At 32.5% G+C, this 26253-nt stretch overlaps 4 protein-coding genes across 6 annotated transcripts; 3 read left to right on the top strand and 1 right to left on the bottom strand.

Annotated features, from left to right (window-relative positions):
- Window positions 1-2111: 2111 nt before the first annotated feature.
- On the top strand, window positions 2112-11072 carry LOC126674023 (4-coumarate--CoA ligase 2). Its single transcript, XM_050368376.2, has 6 exons — window positions 2112-3390; window positions 9686-9884; window positions 9965-10110; window positions 10202-10269; window positions 10370-10472; window positions 10843-11072. Exons 1-6 carry the CDS (start codon window positions 2326-2328, stop codon window positions 10963-10965), a joined length of 1704 nt encoding a protein of 567 aa, XP_050224333.1. The 5' UTR covers window positions 2112-2325; the 3' UTR covers window positions 10966-11072.
- A 1194-nt stretch (window positions 11073-12266) lies between these two features.
- LOC126671156 (NADH dehydrogenase [ubiquinone] iron-sulfur protein 6, mitochondrial) lies at window positions 12267-15448 on the bottom strand. The gene is made up of 3 exons (XM_050364874.2): window positions 15294-15448; window positions 12648-12732; window positions 12267-12557 (listed from the first exon to the last, which is right to left on the bottom strand). The coding sequence occupies exons 1-3, from the start codon at window positions 15405-15407 to the stop codon at window positions 12445-12447; spliced, it is 312 nt and encodes a 103-aa protein (XP_050220831.1). The 5' UTR covers window positions 15408-15448; the 3' UTR covers window positions 12267-12444.
- Window positions 15449-16873: 1425 nt separating this feature from the next.
- Window positions 16874-22442, top strand: LOC126672628 (pentatricopeptide repeat-containing protein At5g27270). 3 transcript variants are annotated; one of them, XM_050366579.2, is made up of 8 exons: window positions 16874-17560; window positions 18198-19593; window positions 19715-20026; window positions 20257-20358; window positions 20444-20531; window positions 20624-20745; window positions 20905-20969; window positions 21306-22442. In XM_050366579.2, exons 1-8 carry the CDS (start codon window positions 17021-17023, stop codon window positions 21864-21866), a joined length of 3186 nt encoding a protein of 1061 aa, XP_050222536.1. In that variant the 5' UTR covers window positions 16874-17020; the 3' UTR covers window positions 21867-22442. The 3 variants fall into 3 exon arrangements, with proteins under 3 accessions (XP_050222536.1, XP_050222537.1, XP_050222538.1); XM_050366580.2 differs by having other exon boundaries at window positions 17429-17560; window positions 18183-19593; XM_050366581.2 differs by having other exon boundaries at window positions 17445-17560; window positions 18177-19593.
- A 1633-nt stretch (window positions 22443-24075) lies between these two features.
- Window positions 24076-24775, top strand: LOC126674924 (protein AGENET DOMAIN (AGD)-CONTAINING P1-like). Its single transcript, XM_050369470.2, has one exon. The coding sequence runs from the start codon at window positions 24292-24294 to the stop codon at window positions 24718-24720; it is 429 nt and encodes a 142-aa protein (XP_050225427.1). The 5' UTR covers window positions 24076-24291; the 3' UTR covers window positions 24721-24775.
- Window positions 24776-26253: the final 1478 nt, after the last annotated feature.

The raw sequence follows: 26253 nt of genomic DNA, 5'->3' as shown, positions 1-26253 counted from the left end.
TAAACATAGCTTAATGGTCATCACACGCCAAGAAAATATTCAAGCAGTAGAAAGTTTAGACCTAATTACTTAAAAACCACCCATCTTGTAATTTTTTTTCATTTATACCATGATTTAGGAAAATTTTCAATTGTACCCTATTTTCGATTTTTATGTTTCATCTCTCCCTAATGAGTTGAATTGACCTATTTTTTTTTTGAAAAAAAGTTTAAATTAGTGCTTCATTTTTAACCTATATTCTGATAAAACATTAATGTTAATCATTTATGTATCTTGTTTTTAATATTTTCATCCTTAAATTAATTAAATTATCAAAAAATTTAATATTGGGGTACAAATGAAATATAAAAATCAAAAATAGGGTACACTTGAAAATTTTCCTAAGTCATGGTATAAATGAAAAAAAGTTATAAGGTGGGTGGTTTTTAAGTAATTAGGCCGAAAGTTTATGATGTAATTTTAGAAAATGTGACGTTTTAAGAATATTGAATAGGGATGTATGATTGGTTCAAATCTAATTTAATCGAATAAAATTGAAATGTATGTAATGATAACAAAAATTATAATTTACATGCTTTTAAATCAAATCAAATTAAATTAATTTTATAAGAACCTAGAGTATTTCAAACCAATTGAACCAAACAAATCGGTATAATCAATTTTTAGTTTGGTTTGGCTGAACTAAAATAACTTGTTTTTTTCAAATTAAAAAAATCTATAATTTCAAATCGAACCAAATTAAATTTATCAGCCCAGCCAAATATTTGATTTGATTTTTACACGTGCCTAATACTTAATGCAATATGCAGAGAAAGAAAGAATTAAAGAAAAGAAGAGGAGTTTGAAAAATAAACAGATTAAAGGATCAAACCGAATTAAAAAAATTTAATTCAGTTCACTTTGATATTATAAAAAAATTAATTTTCTAATTTGATTCGGTCTTTAATAAAAAAAAAGCGATCAGCTAAATTTTAAAATAAACCGAACTGAAATAACTATGCTTATGATCACTCATAGTATCTCACTTTAGGGTCTTCTATCACCTCCAAGTTGTAAAAACAATCAGTAAACTCCGTAACTTTTCATAACTTCTCCAATAAATCTCTTTTGCTCTAAAAATGACCAAATTACCCCAAAAATCTGTATAAAAAAATCAAATAAACTCAATCTAACCTAAATTCATCCACACAACCAAATCAAAGATAACCCATCTATCTAACCAAATTAAATCTAAACCACCAGTCCACCCAACTAAATTAAATCACTCAACCGGAAATCAAAACCCACCGTGACACTTTTTTCCGCCACCGCCGCCCATCCATCATCGCCTCCATTGTCGGAAAAAAGTTTCCAATAAAAAATTATTTTTTTTTATTTGAAAAGACGAACGGAACCATTATGTTCGTCTTCTCAGGCAAGGTCCATATTCATCGTTGATGAACAGACCATGGGGTTTGTTCATCTGTTCATAATAAACAGACCCCATCGGTCTGTTGGTCAGTTTTCGAGCGAACCCAAATGGATTTGCTTGAAAATGAACCACAAATGAAAAAATAATTACAAAATAGTTATTTTAATTGTTTTTTAGTTTTATGGCTGGAATTTTTTTTTCGACAATTCAGGCAGCGATGTATGGATGACGACAGTGGATGGCCGTTTCCGGTTTTATTTAGTTGCGTAAATCGGTGGTTTAGATTTAATTTGGTTGGATGGACTGTTTATGTTTGATTTATTTGAGTGGATGATTTTAATTTTGGTTGGTCTAGTTTTTTTATTTTTTTGTTAATTAATAAATTCTAGGGGTACTTTGGTTATTATTGGGGTAAAAGGGGTTTACTGGCCGAAGTTATAAAAAGTCAGGAGGTTTAGTAATCGCTTTTATAATTTAAAGGTTTTGTGATAAAAGTATCTCGGGTGATTATAAGCCGTATAAATTGAATTAAAATTCAATCGAACCAAAACCGACTGATTCAATTCGATTCGAACCGAATGCATAGTAGGTAGGAAAAGAAAAGCATAAGAGAAGAAGTTAAGTAAGGAAGTAGCTAGAGATATATAATGTGTGTATGAGATGGAATTGAGTTTGGTTTTTCTTAATTTCATGAATGTAAGATTGGCATGCTATAACACTTCCCTTCTTCTTATAATCTACCTACCTTTCTCCTCTTCTCTCACCCACACTTTCAACCTACCCCTCTTCCCCCTTTTTCTTTATTATTTATATCAATCTATACTTTTAATATTATTCCCTATTTTTTAATATACTAAACACATACACACACAAAAAAAAGAAAAAAAAATTAGCTCCTCCTTAGTTCAAGAAACATGATCTCCTTAGCTTCATCACCCGAACCACCAAAACAAGAACTCTCTTCTTCTCAAAAACAAACTCCGTCCTCACCGGAAACTCATATTTTCCGCTCTAAATTGCCTGACATTTCCATTTCTAACCACCTTCCTCTCCACACTTATTGCTTTGAAAATCTCTCAAGTTTATCGGACAGACCATGTCTGATCTCAGGTTCAACCGGCAAAACCTACTCGTTTTCAGAAACCTATCTCATTTCTCAAAAAACCGCTGCCGGATTAGCCAAATTAGGTATCAAGAAAGGCGACGTGATCATGATCCTCCTTCAAAACTGCCCGGAATTTGTCTTCTCTTTCATGGGAGCCTCCATGATCGGTGCAGTTACTACCACCGCTAATCCATTTTATACCTCTAATGAAATTTTCAAGCAGTTAAATTCTTCCCGCGCTAAACTTATTATTACGCAGTCTCTTTACGTAGACAAACTAAGAGAAACCGCCGAAAACCAACCGAAAATCGGCGAAGATTTTAGGGTTATCACCGTCGATGAGCCGCCGGAAAACTGTCTGCATTTCACTGTATTGTCTGAGGCAAATGAGGCGGAGATTCCGAATGTATTAATCGATATCGACGATCCGGTAGCGTTACCGTTCTCTTCAGGAACTACAGGGTTACCTAAGGGTGTGATTTTAACGCACAAAAGCTTGATTACAAGCGTAGCTCAGCAAGTTGACGGCGAAAATCCGAACTTATATATAAAAGAAGAGGACGTTGTGCTATGTGTTTTGCCTCTGTTTCATATCTATTCGTTGAACAGTGTGCTGCTGTGTTCGTTGAGAGGTGGCGCCGCCGTGTTGTTGATGCATAAATTTGAGATCGGGGCATTGTTAGAGCTGATTCAGAAGCATAAAGTGTCGGTAGCTGCGGTGGTTCCGCCGCTGGTTTTGGCGTTGGCTAAGAATCCGCTGGTGGCGGAGTTTGACCTGAGTTCTATTAGGGTGGTGTTGTCTGGAGCGGCGCCGCTTGGGAAGGAGCTGGAGGATGCTCTCCGGAGTCGAGTGCCTCAGGCTATTTTAGGACAGGTTAGTAACCGTTTTTCATGTTAGTAACTTGCAATTTTATGACATCATAATTCTAATGTTTTTATTTGTTATTTTTTTTTAATCGGATGTTCACTAATTATGTGTTGCTTGTTTTGGAGTCAAAACTGGATTTTGTTACCAACTTAACAAATTTATTTAATTAATTACAATCAAACCCATGAAACTAGATCAAATTACTATTTCCTCATATATATATTTTTTTTAAAATTGATTATTTTTATTTTACTAATTTAGAACCTCATATATACAAGAGGGAATTTCAGTTAGCTAATTACTTATATAATATAGGAGAAATAATAATATTTAGGTATATGAGAAAAATAGTAACTTTGATATAATTTTAGGAAGTTGATAAAAAAATTTAGTATTTTTATATAGCTTTAGTACAATGAGAATTATTTGGAAAAACTAAATTATTCTATACTTTGTGTGATTTTTTTTATCATTGCTTTGTGTGATTTAGTTGTTAATTTGGCTATGAACTCGTGCATAAAAATTTCTAATGAAGTTTTTATGTGACAAGGTGTTATGTTTGTTCATATCATTTCCTTTTTAGAACTTTGTTCATTCACTTTTGGTTGTTCATCTTGGGTCTTTTTTAAAATGGTGCCAAAAGAATCGTTTCTTTATAATTTTATTCAAAACTTTCAGAATTTACAAACTATTTCAATTTATTAATTTTTTTATAGTATTATTCAAAAAAAAATTCAATCAGTTTAATTGTGTAAATTTTTAACTTTTATACAATATTTATTTGGTTTTTCTATTCATTGTGAGCTTTAAATTTGTTTTTGTTTTGCTTCAGCCATGAAAGAATAGAGACTTTAATAATTTTAATGTTACTTTAATTTTTTTAACAGTTTGACTTAAATTTGCAATTCTAAAAGAAAAAAAAATTGCTAACTAATGAGTTAGTATAGAAAATGAACTGATTATGAAAAAAATTGAGCAAAATTGTAATGAAATGTTCAAATTGGAATAAATTTATAAATTTTAAAAAAATTAGATAAACTCACAAAAAACAAAAAAAAAGTTACCTTTTTGGCTGCAGTAGCCATTAAGTCTAATAGAACAAAAAAGAAAAACAATATTTTTAGTTTTTTTTTTTTTTTGAATCTCAAATTGAATTTATTAAATCAAATCCGAAGCGAGTACATTGGTAAGGAATTCAGGACAGTTATAAAACTATTCCCGATGACCTGACATAGAACGAGCCGATTGTGCAATAATATGCGCAGCATGGTTCGCAGATCTCCTAACAAAAACAAAAATATGAACGGACAAAAAAATTCTTGATGATACGGTTTAATCAATTTCTTTAGAAAAACTAAGACCTAATGGTAAAAAAACCCCAAACCTTTATGACTTGTTGCAATTATATCCAAACCTTTTAATTTTTGCAATAATATCCAAATTGCATTTTTTTATTGCAATTATATCCAAATTGCATTTTTTGTAGCAATAATAGTTAAATTGATGGCTAAACTTGTTATTTTCAATTAAGATATTAGACGATTATTATGTTTTGATGTATAATAATATAGTAAAAGTTCCAAAAATGGTAAAAAAACTCAAAAAATCACATAAAAAGTACAATTTGGATATTATTGCAACAAAATAATGCAATTTGGATATTATTGTAAAAATTAAAAGGTTTGGATATAATTGCAACAAGTCGTAAAGGTTTGGGTTTTTTTTGCCATTAAGCCAAAAACTAAAGTCCATACATTGGTACGACTTGTTGTCTAATTAAGGAGTTAAAGTTACATCAGTATTAGTATGTGTCGTAGAATGAAGTCCAAGAATTCGTGTTAAAATGTCTATTTATTAGTCCAATTTTTATGAAAATTTATTTGATACGACTATAATACACCTTGTATTAATAATATCAAACACTAAAAACCCCAATTAATTGAAAAACAGTTAAATGAATCATTGAATTTAAAGATTGGCATTTAATTTTAAAAACAAAATTTTCTATAACAATAATAAAAATTTGAAAAAAAAAAGTTATTGCTAAAAATCCCACTTTTTTACTATCATACATTTAAAAAAAAACACTATGAATTGACAGTGATCATACATTATGATTTTTTTTTAAATCTATTTTTTCTACCATTTATTTATTTAATATGATCACTTGTTTTTATTTTCTTACATGTTTCAGTAGATAGTAACAAATCCTAACTGTTAGTTAATTTTAAATAAAAATAATACAAAAAAGTAAATTTTAAAAGTTATTGTTTACTAGAAATAGATAAGTATGAGATAAAAGAAAGTAAAAAAATCAGACAATCTTATTCAGACAGAGAGAATATGCCATGAAAACATTAAAATTACATATTTTTCATAAACATAGGATTAATTTTGTCATCCTTTTCTTGTGATAATGAAGCAGTTATATTGATATGCAACTACATATATTTGTTTTATTGGCCAAATTTATCTTGAAGCATCTGTATTCTCATTTTTTTATTTATCTAATCATTTTTTAAAATTATGTCTTTATCCAATCCATGATCTTGATTTATTTTGAATTTTTAAGTTTTTTTTATGAAAAAGAACGTGCACTATACTTACCGTAAAATGCGTGAGGCTGAACTTGAAAAGAAATTAGATAAATAAAAATTTAAAAATATAAAGATTAGATAAATAAAAATTTGAAAATACAAGGATCTGATAAATAAAAATTAAAAAATTTAACTTATAAATTCAAAATCAATTAATTATTTTTCCACGTGGTAACGGTAAGTGTAATTGAACACATATTTGATAATTTTGTCTAAAAATGAGCCTATTAAATAAAAATTTTGAAGTATAGAGATTTAATAAATATAAAATTTTAGAAAATGACTGGTTAAATTAAAAATAAAAATAGAAGAGCTTTAATATGGGTTTGACTTTTTTTTTCTTGTAACTTATTGTAGGGGTACAGTATGTCCACGTGCTGTGTTTGGGACATTTAAATAATTTGGCAGATGAAATATGCATCTAATATTAATGAATATCTGACATGAAAACTTTTATTTATATGCATAAGGTAAGGAATTGGACCTTTGGAATAACATACTAGTATTTTACATTAATTTAATGTTGCACTTTTGTATTATTGCATAATTAAATTCAAATGACATATTTGATGATTACTTAATTGAATTATAGTTCAATGGGGGCAATAAGATCTTTGAAGATTAATTTCGTGTACAATTCACCAAACTTATTAAAATAAGTTCAATACTTTTTATTTCAAAAGAAAAAGTTTCAGTACTTCTATCAATTTGCCTTCTTATAGTAATTAAAGAAAATAATAATTTCATATTTTTTTTTTTTTTTTTTTACCAAAGGCTAATATTCATTAATAGAATAATCAAATGTACAAAAATAAGTGACTCCTCAACAAATCTGAGTGAGCCAGTCTAAATGTAAATGATGATACCGCATAAAGCAGTCATCCAAAAGGGCTTTTTCGACCACCAGTGGGCCACCCAAATATGTTAACAATGTAAATAAAATTATTGTTACAAACAATTCTGTCATCACTAGGAGAATGATTTTCTGCATTATGAAATGATGATAGTCTTGTGAGTAACAACTCTTCCATCATCGCTAACGCCATAGTACAATAATCACATTTAAAAGAACGCCAAATTTTAACCATTTAATATATATGCTGCCATCACATGTGTATATTTTCTATAGTTACTTTATTAATTTTAACAAAATATATTTATTTTATCCATTACTCACCATTAGATGAAATAAATTCATCTAATGGTAAAAATAGATAAAATAATTTAACAATAAAGTAACTATAAAAAAATTAATTATAGCCAAATTAATAAATAAAAATTTATATTAGAAAAACATAATAACTACTTTTAGCGGTTAACATAATTATACTACAAAATAATAATAATAGATGTACTATTTTTTTTGAGAAGATAATAATAGATGTACTAATTTGCATAGAATTTGCAAGACAATTAATATTGGCACATATTACTTAGTCCTATCTTATTATCTCAATAATTTACGTTCAACTATTTAATAACACATTCCATTATTACAAACGGATCATTATCTCTATTAATAAGACATCAACCAACATTTTCACTGTTATAATTAATAAAGATATTGATTTTTATTTAAACATCTTAACAATATTAAAAATGCCATTTGAGAAAGATAATTTAAATTATCCATACAGATTAAACATGGTAATCTATATATTGTAAGACAAAAATACTCGAACTAGTTATTTTAATTAAAGTTCAAATTTATTATCATTAGTTCAAAAGTTTTAGCATTTATAAAGAAATATAAAATATAATACTTAAATATATCATATTGATAAGAAACGCCAAAATTTGTGAGTTAAGATCACGCCAAGATTTGTGATACAAGATCACGCCAAAATTTGTGATATAAAATCACGCCAACAGTTATGATATAACATCACGCCAATAATTGTGATATATAATCACGCCAAATTCTAGGTAACACAAATATGAAAACGAAAATATTAAAATATATTATTTAGATATACTCGAAAATAAAGTTCATAGTTAATAATAAATTATTTTACAAGTTTTATAAATATAATTAAAATTTTATAAATGATATAAAAATATTATATATTTCAACAAAAATAGAATATGAAAAACACAATTTTATCAAAGTGTCCGTGCTTCCTAGGCCAAAATCGTGATATTAAATCACGCCAAAATAGTAATATTTAAACTTTGTAAGATAACTACTATTTTGCAAAACGAGAATTATAAAAATAAAAATGAAGTCCTGATTTCTAAATATGTTGCTATTATCTTAACAATTACAAAATTTTGTTAAATTAAATAACTAATAATAATTCAATTTATGGTTTAGAGAAATATTGTTGGTGAACAATTTTTATAGATTAAAGTTTGAAAATTTAAATCCTACATTAAACCGGAGAAATAGAAAAACAAAACTGAAAATCAGTTAAAAGTTCAACCACCCAAAACCAATATACAAATTAGAATTTCAGAATACCATGGAATCAATCTAATTAATAAAAATTGTTCATCTTTAAAAAATATCAATATCCTCAACTTCTCACCCCATTTGATGATCATATATACAGAGATGGTGTTGAAAGCAATTCCAAATTCGAAAGTATAGTTAATCGCAAAAATGATTAATGATCATAAACCATATTGGACAATTAAAATAAGAATACCATCGATCAATTCAACATGCAAGGATAAGTAGAATGACAAGTGTGAACTTCCAAAAGAATCCACTTTGTTCACCAATTTTTATAAAATTTTGAAATATAAGTGTAAAATAAAATTGGTAAAAATTACTATAAATTGTAGTTGGCCAAAAGTACTAACCAGATTTGTGCAGATCCGGCACTGCCAAAATAAAACCGACGGTGGAAGTGATGAACGGTTCCCGCCTGTACTCTCTTAACTATGTCTCATAATTTCATATCTTAGAAAATAACAAAAAGAGAACAGTTATTTGAAAAACGTGCATTTCCCCCCCTATATGAAACTAAAACTAAGACCAAGCTTATAGACAACTAAAAGGTCAAAAAAAAAGTACGATTAAAAAAATGAAGAGAAACATTTAATGTTACATTTGGTGGAGCTAAACAGTTTTAAGAAAAATGATGAAAAATGAAATAATTTAATAATACGAAAAATGTGATTGAATAAACTTCATGTTCGATCTGAATATTTTAGGTTCGATTTTTGTTTATAATTTAAATTAATTAAAAGAAGAAGGGATTGGATAAATTATTTTGTAGGGTCAGCCATAGATTATTGAGAGAATTTAAGTTGGATGTTTCCTGAAAAAAAGACTCGGCCCCTTGGCTAATGGTACTACACAGAGTGTCGGCCAATTTTGTGGCTAACAATGAGTAAAATTTTGCCCATATCATCCAATTCCTACTTCCCATCAATCTATTAAATGTTCGCCCTTTCAATCATATTGCAATTATTATTAATCATTAGAGAAGGGAGAGTTTTGGCGCTTGTACAAGAAATTAAATCCACGACCTTAACAAAATTCTACGCATAACACTTTAAATTCAAAACCTATATGTAAATTCTTGCTTTCTAGTGCAGTAATTAAAATTTATAATTACATTTTAAGATGCGTGTTTAAATTTGTAATATTAGAAGAAAACATTTTTTAGTCTGATTTTAGAATTTTCATTCTAGAAAAGAGTTAAAATAGACAAAAAAGAAGGAAAATGAATAATTGTGTTTGGCATTATGATCAGGGATATGGAATGACAGAGGCAGGGCCAGTGCTATCAATGTCCTTAGGGTTTGCAAAACAACCATTACCAACCAAGTCAGGATCATGTGGCACAGTGGTCCGAAATGCCGAGCTCAAGGTCATCGACCCTGAAACCGGTTCCTCCCTTGGATTCAACCAGCCCGGCGAAATCTGCATAAGAGGACAGCAAATTATGAAAGGTTTGAATCTCGGATTTAAGATTTCCTTGTGTCATTGCATGCAATTGTTACTTATTCGACTTTTCATATACAAACTACAGGATATCTGAATGACCCCGAAGCCACTGCAAACACCATAGATGTGGAAGGCTGGCTGCATACTGGAGACATTGGTTATGTTGACGATGATAATGAGATTTTCATCGTTGACAGAGTTAAGGAAATCATCAAATTCAAAGGCTTCCAGGCATGTTCTGATACTGTTACTAGACCTTGCGAATAATCAATCCATGTTCACATAAGAAAAACAGCTTCATTTCTATTTTATTTATGTACAGGTGCCACCAGCAGAGCTCGAGGCGCTCCTTTTAAGTCACCCATCAATTGCAGATGCAGCTGTCGTCCCGTAAGTAATCATGTTAAGCAAGGTTCAGCCAAAGAACAAATAAAAGCTGTAGCAAATTCTTGTAACTTAAATCTTATTATGTGTGTATTGTTATGATTAGGCAAAAAGACGAAGGTGCTGGTGAAGTTCCGGTTGCATTTGTGGTTCGATCAAACGGGTTTGAACTCAGTGAAGAAGCTGTTAAAGAATACATATCAAAACAGGTACCAAATGAGAGTTATTCTCACTACCCTTTCCTTACACAATAAGGCATTACTAATAAACTGATATTGGAAGTGACAATGCACAATTTATGCAGCACCGAAATGGAAACGCTGAAATAGAAAATGCTGAAACGGAAACAGCAGAACAACAATTTTTTATTAAAGCATGTTTTAAATATAGAGTCTCTGAATTCCAAAGCGTTTTCTATAGCATTCGAAAAGTTTCCATACGATACAATGCAATCTCATCTTTTAGATATGAAAATAAACTAACTAATCATATTCAACCTTCTCATCCTTCAATTTGTCTACATGTTATTGCTTGCAAAAGTAGATTTGTAATGTCTTATGTTTTTCGTGCTTTGATTAGGTGGTATTCTACAAGAAATTACACAAAGTGTATTTTGTTCATGCAATTCCAAAGTCTCCCTCTGGAAAGATATTAAGAAAAGATCTAAGAGCTAAGCTAGCCACAGCCTCTATGTTGTCTTAAGATTTTTCAGATGAATTTCTTCTTATTATGTAAGCATTGTACTCTGTGTTCAATTGGTATTAACTTGTGCATCAATTCATGAAATTTCTGAATTTTTCTCCTTTTCACATTCCATTTTTCATTTACATTTGGATGTAATGTAATTATCCCTTTTCGGCGTTTGTTGTGTAATTTGATGTTTGTCTCTTAATAAATATGAAAGTAGCATTCTTTTTTAGTTCCATTTCTTATTGCTTCAAGTTGTTAGTAGACTCTTAAGGATTATAGATTGAAAAATTATTAATTTGTTGAATTTATAAAGAAAAAATTATTAATTTGTTGAATTTATAAAGAAAAAATTATGAAAATTACTCCCTCCGTCCCATTTTACAAGACTCACTTTTCATTTTGAGATGTCTCATTTCTATTTTTAGAGTAATTTTACATTAAATTTCTCCTTTTACTCTTCTTTTAGCCATCTTAAAAGAAATTTTATAGAAAACTTCACTACCATTAATAAGAATAAAACATGAAAAAAAAATAGTAATAAATGTTCTCTTAATGTTTGTGTAGAATGAAATGAAATTTCTAAATTAAGACAAAGAGAGTACGAAATTAATGAATTCACATTTATAGACCTAATATTAATGTAACATTACAATAAAAACAATTAAATATACTTAACCATCACTAGAAACTTACTAAACATACTTAACCATCACTATAAATAACTAAATATACTTAACCATCAAGTAATTCGCATTTATGGACCTAATATTGATATAAGAAAAGTCTGTTGTTTTAGCATTATAATATAATTAAGTGTAGACAACATTTTAGTTATGATTCACATAAATAATTAGTGAGTAATAACTTAATTTAGTTAATATATATACATATACTCTTTTAGAAAAATCTCCCTAATTCACATAAAGAATATTTTAAATTTTATTAATTATTAAATAATACAATTAATAATTATCTAACATGGAGCGAAGTTGGTTCTTTGAAATCTTATTAATTACTAGAATTGTTCATCAATTGAATATTAAATATTAGAGTCAACTGTAGTTGAGAATTTTAAGCTTATTATCAAAATTTAAACTCTTAAAAAGTTCAAGTTTGGTATGATGTTCTTTCTAACCGCATAAATTCGGGAATTAGTTGAACAATGACATCCTACATGACTCCCAAATTGCATAACTAGAAGAACAGCAAGACAATGCATTGAGTATTGCTAGCCACAAAAGAATATGAAAAGGAATAACTAATAAAGAGGAGGAAACTTAAGCTAGAAAATCGCCAATCACGCATGATTATAGTTATGTCAAATCCTTATTCAATTGATATTGATATTGAAATATCACTTAAAAATACATGGACTTTTAAACACCAAGCAAGCATTTAAGACCAGAACAAGATGATAAAGAGAGACATAAATTGCATAAAAATAGCAACAACATACAGTTTATCTTTGCAAATAAAAATGGTACCAAACTCCTAATGATGATGGTGATCCTGGACATAGCGCAGGCCACAGTACTTGCATATAGCTGGCTCCTTCAAGTCAAGGCAAATGAACTCGATTGGATGTCCAAGTGCAGGGTCAGTGTCTGCAACAAGAAATATGATGTTAACCCCAAGTGCAATTAAACTACCTTATACGCTTGAATAACAGCAAGCAATCAACAACTGCAACAGACCTCCTTCACATGCAACAATCCTGCCTTCAACCTTGATGGGAGGAATTTCATTTATCAGCTCCATTGGAGATTTCTTGGAAGTATCCTACAAATACAAAATAACCATGGTTACCTGAGTTTTCACAAGTAGATCTTTCAAGTAGAAATTAAACAACCACCATAATAAAGATTGACTCACATGCAAAACTACCAGCATAGTGAATATACTAGAGACAGTGTAAATGTTACAGTAACAATTAAATTACATAAATTAAAAGCCACGAGCATGAATTACATAATAGTATAAGATAAGCATACAAGTAAAATTAACGGTTAATGTCATAAAAATTCACCAACTTTACACGTTTTCTCATTTTAATCACACAGTTTAAATTTCTCATTTTCATGCACGAACTACCACTTTTTCTCAAATTCATACACGGTGCTGAGGTGTCACAACTCCATTGGTGTAATTTGCTAAGGTGGAGGTTTTTTTACACCAACGAATGAGTGCCACCTCAAAACCGTGCATGAATTTGAGAAAAAGTGGTAGTTCGTGCATAAAAATGAAAAAATTAAAACTGCGTGATTAAAATGAGAAAACGTGTAAAGTTTGTGATTTTTTTTAACATTAACCTTAAAATTAACTACTAGGAAAGAATCTCTACATCTAGGGTGTTAAGGATTTTCTATAAATCTAAAAAGCTGTCAATAATACTATCATCTGAAATGGATAGCGTATAAAAGAAGACTACAAATTAGAAGAACTCGTAGATAATGTAAAACTAAAGTTGCATGCTTGATCAACATTTCACCATGAATTAAGGAAACAACTATGGGTGAAAAACAAGCAAAGGTACTCAATCTGGAATCAGCTTCCTAAATATTCAAATTCAAATCACCATTAACTTGAGTCTTTCAATATTGAAAGACTCAATTTAAGGAGTTTAAGTTGACTTCCTGTACAATAATACTAACTCAAGAAGAAACAATAGAAGTATTACCATGATCTTACTGGATTGCACTCTTACATAAAGTTAAAACTTGACAAGCTAATTAGACAACAGCCTATTAACTTTCATTTAATAGGAACTAGAGCAAACGGAATATTTTGGGTAATGCATGCCTGATGCGTCAGTATCTCAAAGAGCATAAAATGCATTGATGAAGAACAATACTGGCATATGGAATGGAAACTGGTTTCAAAAATATCATGAGATTCATGACATAGACAGAAAGGTCAGACATGCAACACTCTGTATATATCAAAAGCAACATGATAAGCTTGAACTTGAAGAATCAAGCTAGAAATACACAAAGCTAACTCTATCAGAAGCAACTCATTAGAACAATTCATTTTCCAAATCCAACATAAGTATATGCAGATCATCAATTCAAATTATGGGCCTACAACATAAGCAGGGAGCTCATACACGAATCATATCATAATTCTGCAGTTGAAAAGTTTGCACAAGATAGTCTTAAAGACACAACACCACTAGCATCCAATTATAATAAGAGAAAGTATTTACACTTAACTCTAAAATGCATAGATATCTAAGGGTGCTATGCATGATATACAACACAATTGCAGGCAAACACAGCTACACAAGTATGTCCAAGAATAAGAACTTCTGAAGTTACCAAGTCAAACACCATAAATAAGTTTTCAAATATGACATGTATGTATTAATAACTACCACCTTTCATTGCTTGATTCGTACAACTAGAATGTTCGATGAAACTAAAGGAAATCCATAATTCTTGTAATAAGCAGTTAAAAGCATGATATGTGAACCTGAAGGCATACATCAAAGACCAGCCCATCCACATACCACTATAACAGTCAAGCTCAAACCACACCTATACTAACTTTAGACAACCATAAAATAGGCAATGGAGAAATTTTGTGGAACTCCAGGTAGAGATTCCAATAAAGGCTAAATCCCACTTCATAATAAGTTTGTGTCAAAGAAACAAGCAATTTATAGATTGCTACTTTCCCAGGGTTACTGTTGAGAAGTGAATTGGGTTGCAATGACAAACAAGTGTTCATATGTAGAGATCCTTATATCCGAATGACCTATGCACAATGCATATATAAGGCAAGTATTATACAGGGAAATGAAAAGCTAAACATAGTATAGCTAAGCTTAATAACCTTAAAATATCGATGCCAACTTAATTACGACAAACATGGACGGCAATTTCCTATTCACCTATAAGTGTTACAAACCCTAACTAAATCATCGACGAACAAATGATGTAGGAAAAATTTGAGAAACTTTCGACATATGTTTGAGTAGATAACAGGAAATGTTATTAGCAAGCATTATTCCGCCAACTTAGACAAAACCGGAAAAAAAATCCCTTTAATTAATCGACTAACTCGTAAATGCATACATAATCAGCACCAGAAAGATCATTAAAATAGCATTAATATTCAACAACACTCTAGAATAGCTTGAAATCTTGATTTAAATTATGAAAACTAATAACTAAAAATTAGATAACCTAATCTAAACTGCAATTTCGAAGAAAAAAATCATTGAAAAACCATCAGAGAATCGATTTTTCACCAATTTGAAGTTTGAAAATGATGATTAAATCCTAAATTACTATAATTACCCAAAAACTAATCAATTAGAGACCAAAAAAGAGAAGTACCTGCATCCATTTAGCAGTGTGGTTGCTAATTTGGCTGGTGACGAGACTGAAATTTCTGGTGGTTGAAGCCAGATTTGACGATCTTGTTAGGGCTCTTAATAGACTTGAAGCCATTCTCTGATTCCTGCGAGTAATTCTTTTTCAGGAAGAACGAGGGAGATAGGAAATAGTGGTGTAAAATTGAAATGGGCCAAAGAGAATGTTAATTGGGCCATTGACAAAAGGGCCATCTAAAAATTGCATGGACCTTCAAATATGCATCCATGTTTGGTCTAAAGATCAAATTGGCCCTTTATGTTTGATAAAATGTTAAAACACACTTAATATTTTTATAGAGGGCTTAAATAAACCCCTTTTTCTTACACTGTTTGAAAAATTGTTGTTTATGTGAAATTTGACGTGGCTTATTGAAGGTGAGATGGCTCTATTTTGCCATCAATGTTTGACATGTGATCCAAATATGCTCTTCATATATGAACTGTTTCAAATATATCATTCATGTATGAAAAAGATTCAAATATTTTTAATATATATTAAAAAAAGATCAAATACGCCCTTTATGAATGAATATGTTCAAATATCACGAGTAAGGTTAGAAAAAAGATTAATCAACCAAATTAACCAACCAAAATGATGATTTTCGTTTTCTTTCGGTTATGAGTTTATGTTTGGTCTGTTTGGTTCGATTTTGAAGAACATGGATGTCATTTGCTATTAGCATTGTAATTGAGTAAATTTAAAGAGAAAAACAATGTAGATTTGATTTTCAAATTTTCAATTGGAAACTCTATTTCAACCAGATAAAATATCATTTTAGAAGTTTGAAATCGGTAGAATTATTGAAACTCGAATATAACTCAGCTTGACTTGATTATCCCTATTAATTTTTTAAAATTAAATTTATATAAAATAAGAATATTATTGTGTGTGTATGTGTATGAACAGTTACAAAGATAAAAAGATAAATTTCTTAAGTTCGATTAGGTTCACAAACTTATCGAGCGGAGTACTTTAAAGCTCGAATTGAATTTCATGATTAGCCTAAGTAGTTCGAACTCGAACTCGAACTCAGTTATTTACTAATAAATTTGATTTTGGATACTCGTCGAGTCAATTTTAAATAGATGGAACAACTTACGAATCGACCGACTAGGTTAAACTCCGCATAAAGAGCATATTTGAACCTATATACATAAAGTACATACTTAAATTTTTTCCATATATGAAGAACATACTTGCACTTTTCGTATACAAAATATATATTTGAACTTTTTTTATTTGAACCTTTTTTCATGAATGACATATTTAAATTATGAAATATTGAGGACATATATAAACTATGTTTAAACCGCCACGTCAAATTGCACATAAGCAAAAACTGACGATTTTTCAAACCGGCCTGGAAAGGAGGTTTTTTTTTTTTTTTTTGAGAAGAGGAAAGGAGGTTTTTATGTGTTGTACTTTTTAGAGATATTAAGTGGGTTTAGCATCTTCTCAATCAATTTATTCCCTATGCAAAACATAGAGGGCATATTTTTCCCTTTTTCCAATAACGAAAGAAATCATGGTAATTCATTTTCTTTGAAAATTGAAAAATAGAACAGCACAAAAATATCAATCAAACATGTTATCTTCTAATTCTCCCTCCATCAACTCCCACCATTTTCCAGGAAAATCCTCCACTTTCCGGGAAAACAAACAGTGAGAAGCATCTAAATTCTTAAAAAATGAACTCCTCCATCATCCTCAAGTCCACCTTCTTCTCCCCTCTTCAAACCCCAAACCCGAACCCAAAACCCCAAAAACCCATCTCCAAATTCTCAATAAAATCCTCAATCCACTCAGACCCATGGTCACTAAGCGACGGAAACGACATATCAAAACCAAAACCCAGATCAAGAAACGCCAAAAAACCACTCTCAGACGACAACGCAAGGCGCATAATCAAAGCTAAAGCACACTATTTGAGTTTGCTTCGTAAAAACAAGGGCCCACATGTCCAAACACCCAAGTGGATAAAAAGAACGCCTGAACAGATGGTTAAGTACTTGGAGGATCATAGAAATGGACAAATTTATGGGAAGCATGTGATTGCTGCTATTAAGACAGTTAGAGGAATGGCGGGTGTAAGAGAGGAGGAGAGGAATGTGAGGCTGGTGATGAGTGGATTTGTGAGTAAATTGACGTTTAGAGAAATGTGTGTCGTTTTGAAAGAACAGAGAGGTTGGAGAGAAGCTAGAGACTTCTTCTTTTGGATGAAATTGCAGGTGTGTTTGCTGTCTTTCTTTAATTTTGTTTGTAGAGTGTGTTTAGAAAATACAAAAATGTGTGTCGCCCTCACGGGTTTGGTCTAGTGGTCGCCATGGTCGGGGTTTCAAACCCTGGTTATGCCCTTTCCAATAAATGGAGTGGTTGCTACTGGGTTGCTAGCAATTATAGCCAGTAATTTCCAGGTATATGTGGGCTTCGGCTCCGGTGAGTGAGTCTTCGTCCCAAAAATAATGTATGGCGGGTAATTTATGTGTTTGGAAAGTATAATGCATGTTAAAATTTTGTTATTTTATAGTTTATAGCTTACAAGTTATCTTGACAGAAATGAGATCGTGAAAAATGCAGAATGTTATTGGAAGATCGTTTTTTATTTTGGTTGATATAGCTTGTAGAACTTGATGAAACTTACATATTAGGTTTTCAATCACTTGAAGATAGCACATGCTTCACTAATTTAGCATTTGGTTAGACTGATTTCTATTACATTCTGAGAACATGCTTAGCATACTTGTAGCAGCATTAGATTTTCATTTACTAGTTGAACCTAAAAATTTGTGTTCCTGTGATTTTACATTTGTGCTCCTAAAATATCCAGAAATTAATTTCATGTAGTGACAGACTTGTGCTTAACAGCTATGCTACCGTCCATGCGTTATTGTCTACACAATTGTTTTACGAATATATGGACAAGTTGGAAAGATCAAGTTGGCTGAACAAACTTTCTTGGAGATGCTTGAATCGGGATGTGAACCAGATGAAGTAGCTTGTGGTACGATGCTGTGTTCATATGCTAGATGGGGACGTCATAAAGCTATGCTTTCCTTTTATTCCGCTATACAAGAAAGGGGCATTGTGCTGTCAGTTTCAGTTTACAACTTTATGCTGTCGTCTTTGCAGAAGAAATCACTTCATGGCAGGGTTATAGAATTGTGGAGGCAAATGATGGATAAAGGGGTGACACCCAATAGTTTTACTTATACTGTGGTTATCAGTTCACTTGTCAAGGACGGCCTACATGAAGAGGCTTTTCGAATGTTTAATGAGATGAAGAATAGTGGGCATGTCCCTGAGGAAGTGACATATAGCTTGCTTATTACCATAAGTACCAAAAAGTATAACTGGGACGAAGCAGGGAGATTATATGAGGATTTGAAATCTCAGGGATTAGTTCCAAGCAACTTCACATGTGCTTCCCTTCTGACCATGTACTACAAAAATGGAGATTTTTCTAAAGCTCTTTCTCTGTTTCTTGAAATGCAAAGCAAGAGAATTCCCGCTGATGAAGTAATTTATGGACTGCTCATTAGAATATATGGGAAACTTGGTCTTTATGATGATGCCCAGAAAATATTTGAAGAGACTGCAGAACTGGGTTTGCTGAGCGACGAGAAAACATATTTGGCAATGGCACAAGTCCACCTTAATTCAGGAAATTCTGAGAAAGCTTTATATGTTATTGAAGTGATGAAGTCTAGAAACATTTGGTTGTCAAGATTTGCTTATATTGTTCTATTGCAGTGTTATGTTATGAAAGAAGATCTCAACTCTGCAGAAGCTACATTTCAAGCTCTGTCAAAGACTGGACTTCCTGATGCCGGTTCTTGTAATGACATCCTTAATTTGTATCTAAAACTGCAATTGACTGAAAAAGCTAAAAGATTTATCACCCAAATAAGACAAGATCGAGTACATTTTGATGAGGAGCTTTTCAAGACAGCTACCAAGATACTTTGCAACTGGGGCATACTAAGCGATGTGGAACAACTGACAAAAGAGATGAGCACAAATGAATTGCTCAAAGATAGTAGGTTCTTTTTGACATTTTTCCAAATTATCTATGGAGAAGACAAGGAATCTAAAAACTTTCTGGCCTTTGGTCAATTTGACACTTTGACTCTCCGGTATATTCTTACTCTGTATCTGAGACATGGTAACTCTAGTAAAATTGAAGAGATCATGAAGCTGTTGCTTGGGACTGGTGGTGGTTTGTCTGTTGTGAATCAACTAACTAGAAACTTCATAAGGGAAGGTATGAATGTATATTTCGTTTTAATAATTCAATGAATTTATGATGTGGTATGAATTTGAAGCACTGTTTCTCTTTTTGTTTCCCTCTTCTCTGTGGGGCTAACATATCTTCTTATACATAGGTGATACTGGAAAAGCTGAGGCACTTATTGCTCAAGTGACCAAGCTAGGTGGCAGGTTAGACGATGAAGTAATTGCTTCTTTGATTAGTTTGTGTGGCAAAAGACAAAAGCTGAATCAGGCTCAAGAGGTATTTGCAGCAACTGCAGACTCCCCACTCTGTGGAAAACCAATAGTTAACTCAATGATTGATGCATATGCCAAATGTGGCAAATCAGAGGACGCGTACTCTCTATATAAAGAAGTAACTGACAAAGGGCTCAATCTGGGTGCTGTTGGTGTCACCATATTTGTGAAGGCGCTGTCTGATTGTGGTAAGCGTGCAAATCTTAATAAGATTTATTAAACCTTTTATTACTTTTTGATATTTGTTACTTGTCAGAATTAGGTTCACTGTCATGAATACTGCTTCACAAGTTAATGTTTCTATCTCATTTGAGTTAGTAATTTACCTTCATTAATAGGCATTAGGCACTAGACATGATTTTACAGCTCATCCTGCTTCGTCAGTGTAGTTACTTCTCAAGCATTGCTCTATTCCCAGGCAAACATCGAGAAGCGGAACGTATCGTTCGCACGAGTATTCAGGATATGGAGCTTGATACTGTGGCTTACAATGTCTTTATCAAGGCAATGCTAGAAGCAGGTTGATACAGACTACCCCCATTATTTTTATTATATAAGCACAGAAGAAACTGTGGATTAATGCATGTTTGTAATTAACGTTGCAGGTAGATTGCATTTCGCAGCCAGCATCTATGAACGCATGATTTCCGTGGGAGTTACTCCATCTATTCAGACATATAATACTATGATTAGGTGACAACCAATGGAAGAAACTTGCCTTAGAAAGGTGCCTGTCTATATATCTGGGGAGTTGTGTTGCAGCTATTAACTTACTATCAATGCAGTGTTTATGGACGAGGTGATAAGCTGGATAAGGCTGTGGAGATGTTCAATACTGCTTGCTGCATGGGGGTATCTTTAGATGAGAAGGCGTACACGAATATGATTAGCTATTATGGCAAGGCTGGTAAGAATTGCTTTTTTGTTTACTGACAAGTGGTATTTAGTGTCTTACAGATTTATATTTTCATTTTGAGCCTCTTACAAATTACGTTGAAGTTTCATAATTCTAGCGTTCTTTTAACAATAATATCCTTCACTTTCAAAACATTGCTTTCTATTTTAGGAAAGAAGCATGAAGCATCTCTTTTGTTCACCAAAATGCAGGAAGAAGGGATAAAACCAGGGAAGGTACATTCGCATCTAATATCTATACACATACTCTGCAAATTTCTTAGAGGTTGAACTTCAGGGATTTGATACCATATGTTCCTCGACACAACATGACAATTAAATCTCTCTTTATAATTGTTTTCCTAGATATGTGTGTAGACTGACTACATCTTTGTACTTACATTGTTTACTCTGTTGACAAATTTGTTAATTATAATAGTTCATTTTGAAGTTGATAGTAATATTTCATTTCAAACCAAAATTTCTGCCCTCAAATGTAAAATGACCAGAGATCATTGTGAGCTAAGTTTAAGTTAGTAAAAGTACTGACCATTCTTCACTGGGAAAATGCAGGTTAGCTACAACATTATGATCAATGTGTATGCCCGAGCAGGTTTATATCGCGAAGCTGAAGAACTTTTCCAAGCGATGCAGAGAGATGGCTGTGCACCGGACTCGACCACTTGTCTTTTACTCATCCGAGCTTATACGAAGAGTTTGAAATACTTAGAAGCAGAAGAAATCATTGATGCTATGTGGAAGAAGGGTATTTTACCTTCCTGTTCCCATTTTAATCACCTACTCTTTGCTTATGCAGACGCTGGTCTTGTGGTAGAAGCGGAAAGGGTTTTCAAAAAATTATCGACATGTGGTTTAAGTCCTGATCTTGCTTGTTACCGGAGTATGCTTAGAGGATATATGGACTACGGATATGTGGAAGAAGGCATAAAGTTTTTTGAGCAGATGAGCGAGTCTGTTGTAGAACCTGATCGATTCATTATGAGTGCTGCTGTGCATTTATACAAATTTGCAGGAAAAGACACCAAAGCCGAAGTGCTTCTGGGATCCATGAACAATATGAAGATGTCATTCTTGAATAATCTTCAAGTGGGAGCAAAGGTAGTTAGTACCTAGTATGTGTCAGCTTTGGTCGGTGATACAGTGGATAACTTGGGAACAAAGCGAGAAAGGAATGTGAATTTTGATGAGGACCAATGGTGACAAAATTTCCGGTTATGTAAAAGCGTTGGCCGGCCATCATATAACATGATGTTGCAGCTCCATCTCTAAAGAGGGTCATGGAAGATGGTCCAGACAGACTATACATGGAATGGGCGATGAGTAACTATGAAATCCTGCTGCAAGATTGTATAGCAGAGAAGACAGGATGATGGTGATGTTGGACTCCATAATATCGTCCACTGGCCATAAACTGGAGACGGGTACAGATATAATTATGAATAGGACATCTTCACCACAAAGTGCATGGTGGCTGGGGATGTGCATTCCGTTCGATCAAACCGGACTGAACCAAATTTACAAGGATTTAAAAGATTTTAGATCGAAATGAATCGGTCAGTTTGGTTGGGTTTTTTTGGTTCAGTGCCAAAATTGAACTATTTTATTTTACTTTCAAAATGAAACCAAATTGTAAAAATTATGTATTTTATAATGTCAAGTGAAATCAAATTTGTCGATTTGGTTCGGTTATTCAATTAGTTCAGTTTTTGCACCCTCCTAATGGGTGACCAAATTTCCCCCTTATGGAACATTTTATTTGTGTCATATATATGGTAATGTAATGATGAAAAATATGAATCTGCATTCTGTTTAGCATCCAGTTGGTTCGACATGGCCAGCAATCAAACTGAAGATTGATTCTCGCAAACTCTTGGTGAGGATGAAAGACTTGTGCCAATATTGAAGCCTGGAAATTTATATGCTTGTTCTAATTGAAAATGTAAAATATGATAGAATTCATCCTCAAGGCGCAGGTGAATTGGTAAGACACTCTCCTAGTTTAAGTAACGACCGCACTGTATGCTTTTAAAATTTGAATCCAATACCGAAGTGGGAGTTGTCGTTGTATCACGATCCACAGCATCACCAGTAGTCCTATTTTTCTTCAACAACGGAGATTCGGACTCCTTATTCTCAGAATTACTATTGTTCACTGATGGCTCTCATGTTCTATGCAAAATCTCTTCCTTTTCGGCATAAATTTTAAAAAATTCATTGAATCAGTTCTACTACAAACAGTAGCAGCACTGAGATTATCCAATTCATTGCCGGCGACAATGCAAATTTATTAGGTTCACCCAATTCATTGCCGGCGAATCATATCATAATTCAATTTTACTTAAATAATATTAAAAAATATCCTTCAAATTTATCAAATATTTTAAATATTACTTGATGTTAAAAATTATACAAAAAGACCATCTTTTTTCTAAAATAAAAAAATTATATAAATTAAATAAATAAAACATTTTCGACCCCATTTCGCCGAAATCATGGTGGACCCGTGTCGGAATCACGTCGGACCCTGAGGAAGACGAGCAAATCTGCTCGTCTCCCATGGGGGGCGAGCACGTCTTCCTCATGATGACGAGCACGTCTTCCTCAAGAAGACGAACAACAGCTCGTCCTCCCGTGGGGAAGACGAGCGCGGCGGTGGATTGACGGTGGGTGGTGGCGGGTCGGAAAAGATGACGGGTCGAGCAGGTGGGTTGGATACGTTTAGGTATTTTTTTAATTAGTGCAGAAGAGGGTATATTTTAATATTTTTAAGTTAAAAGACTTATTTAAATTTGTCCATATAAAAACAGTATAATATAGCTCCTAATTTTAGTTGTTTTAAATACTTACATCCTTATAATAACAAAATTGTTTATTTTTTTTAATTTAGGGTGCTATTGAAACGTAAGAATACGAAATAGGGTGATATTGAACTTTTTATAAGACCAGGGTGCTATTGAAAAAAAATTGAAAGGTGAATAGTTTTGGAGCTAGCTATTGTCTAGTGTTAAATGAAAATAATGCCAATGTGGGCCTAGTTTGGATGGCTAAGGCATCTTTAAGTGCATCAAGAGGTTGTGGGTTCGAACCACGCCTCGGTAACTAACAAACTAACAATTGCGACTCTAAAGAGTCGATAACCACCTTTGACAAAAAAAAAATGAAAATAATTATGAAATATTCAAAAATAACTTCTTTGAGTGATTAAAGGGTAATAAAGTCAATTGAATTTTAAAAATGTAAACGTGAAGTGCAATGCAAAAATCCCTATCCTATTTAAATATTTACTTCAATTCTTAATTGACCGACTTTAGTTAATGTTTGAGTAGAGCTGTGTGTTTAGTTTTACTTCTCTTAAGTCTTAACACTAATCAATTCCTCAATACAAAGGGATTTAATTTTTCCTAATACTATTCGTATCAGGACGGTCAAAAAAAGTATTATAAATAGGCATGCATGCACTCTTCAGCTCTTATAATCAAACTCCTCAAGAAATTTATAATCTTTTTGGAGTTGATCGATTTCTTTGCACTAAAGGAAGATGAAATTTGAAGCCGGCGACCGGGTGGAAGTTTGCAGCAAACAAAAAGGCTACGCTGGTTCATACTATGAAGCTACAGTGGTCGAACCGCTTGACCAGGGCCAGTCCTACTCGGTTCGCTATAAGTATTCGTTAGAAGAAAAAACGAGTTTGATGGAGATTGTTTCTGCCGATGAAGTCCGTCCGCCTCCCCCTCCGGCACCGGGAATTTCGTCGGAGATTAGTGGGGTTTTGAAATATAAGGCGGTTGATGCTTTTGACGGAGTTGGGTGGTGGGTCGGACAGATTACCGGAAAACCATGCTGGAATCACTATGATGTTTATTTGATGACGAGTGGTCATCAAGTTAGTGTTCATGCTGCTCAGCTGAGGCCTCATTTAGATTGGGATCATAATACTTGTGAATGGGACAGTAGGGTTTATCGTTAGTAGATTATAGTATTTTTATTTCATATTTCCAATTTTAAGAATGGTTTTTATTTCATGTTTCCTTCAATAAAATCTATATCATTTTGGTATTAACTCTAGTTTTGTTTATTTGTATTTGAATTATAATTGTCAATTCTAATTTTGTCTTAAGCGATCCACTTGCACAAACAATAATATCAAAACAAATCAGACTTTGTGTTGCCTGAAAACCACTTCGGTAGTAAAATCAAGATCAGGTCATCGAAAAACATTGAGTGCATATGAATCTGTTTTGATATTTAAGCCTTTAAATTAATCATGGATTATCCAGGTTTAGAATTTTTTAAAATATGTGTGGCCATATTCCCACGTCTAATAGCCAGTGTGGTAGGGAATATCATGTTTTTGGATTGCCGAACTAGGCATACAAGAATTGAGGTTCGTCATTCGTCAAGCTCGCTTGGAGATCCGGAATATATTTTCTTTTCTTAAAATAGAAATTAATTAGTTATGTGTAAGATTTATAGGTTTTAAATTCAGCCGAACTAACAAGCTGTGGAGATTAGAGTCGAACCTACGACTTCCTATTCTGTTGAAAAACCTAACCAACCAGGCTAGGCCTCACTTGCGTTGGTAACGATAATCAATGCCAACTAGCAAAAAAATTTATAGTAGTCAAACTATATCTCCTTAATGATTATATAGACTACTCCAAACAAATTATTCCTATTTCACTATTAAAAAAATAAGTGTCACTACTACTTTATATAAGTATTATTATTTTCATATTCCTTAATTTGCATTGCAACAATGAAAAAAGACACTTATATACATCTGCAAGCTGAAGATTAGAGGGAACATGGGAGGTGACAATAGAGCCGGACTGGGAGCTATATATGGTATGTGGATCTGTACAGCTGGTTACTGCTAATAGGTCAATTGTAGAACCATATCTCTTTTTTGGTACAGGGTCCATGAGGTTTCCTGAACGGGCCTCAACTATGAGACGGCACCTTTAAACCTTCCACATTTAGACTAATCCCCACTCGAGCCGTGTAGGTCCCTTACGGGAGGCAAATTCTGGCCCCAAATTTTAAACGGCTGCATACATGAATACGGTTCGAACCATATTTCTAAAACTAGGCTTGTGGAGGTTCAGGAAACAGCTATAACTAGATAGATCGAGCGAAACCAAGTTGGACAGATTCAGGAGCTGTGCTGGAATTTGGCCAGAAAAAGGCTGAATAGGAGAGGTTCAGATAAGTCAGGCTCGTTAGCTCGCCTATTCGTGATGGTATTTGCGACCGGTAGAAGTCATTATAAGCGAGGTTAAGGCTTTGAAGGTGAACAAGGTCGAAGAGGGTGGAGTTGGAGTTGATATCACTCATTCCATGCCTCAATACACTGTTGATACTTAATACTAAAGACAAATAACAAATAAAAAAAGATGAACTCTGATTACAAGTGAAACAAAAATTGAGCTAAACTCAAAGTCCAAAGGCATGGTGTACACTTGAGTTGATATTCTATGCTTCCGAGAATATCCCGGCACCA

The sequence above is a fragment of the Mercurialis annua genome, linkage group LG3 (assembly GCF_937616625.2).
Source record: "Mercurialis annua linkage group LG3, ddMerAnnu1.2, whole genome shotgun sequence".
NCBI lineage: Eukaryota > Viridiplantae > Streptophyta > Magnoliopsida > Malpighiales > Euphorbiaceae > Mercurialis > Mercurialis annua.
The sequence above is the reverse complement of the archived record's forward strand: the minus strand, read 5'-3'. Positions and strand labels throughout refer to the sequence as shown.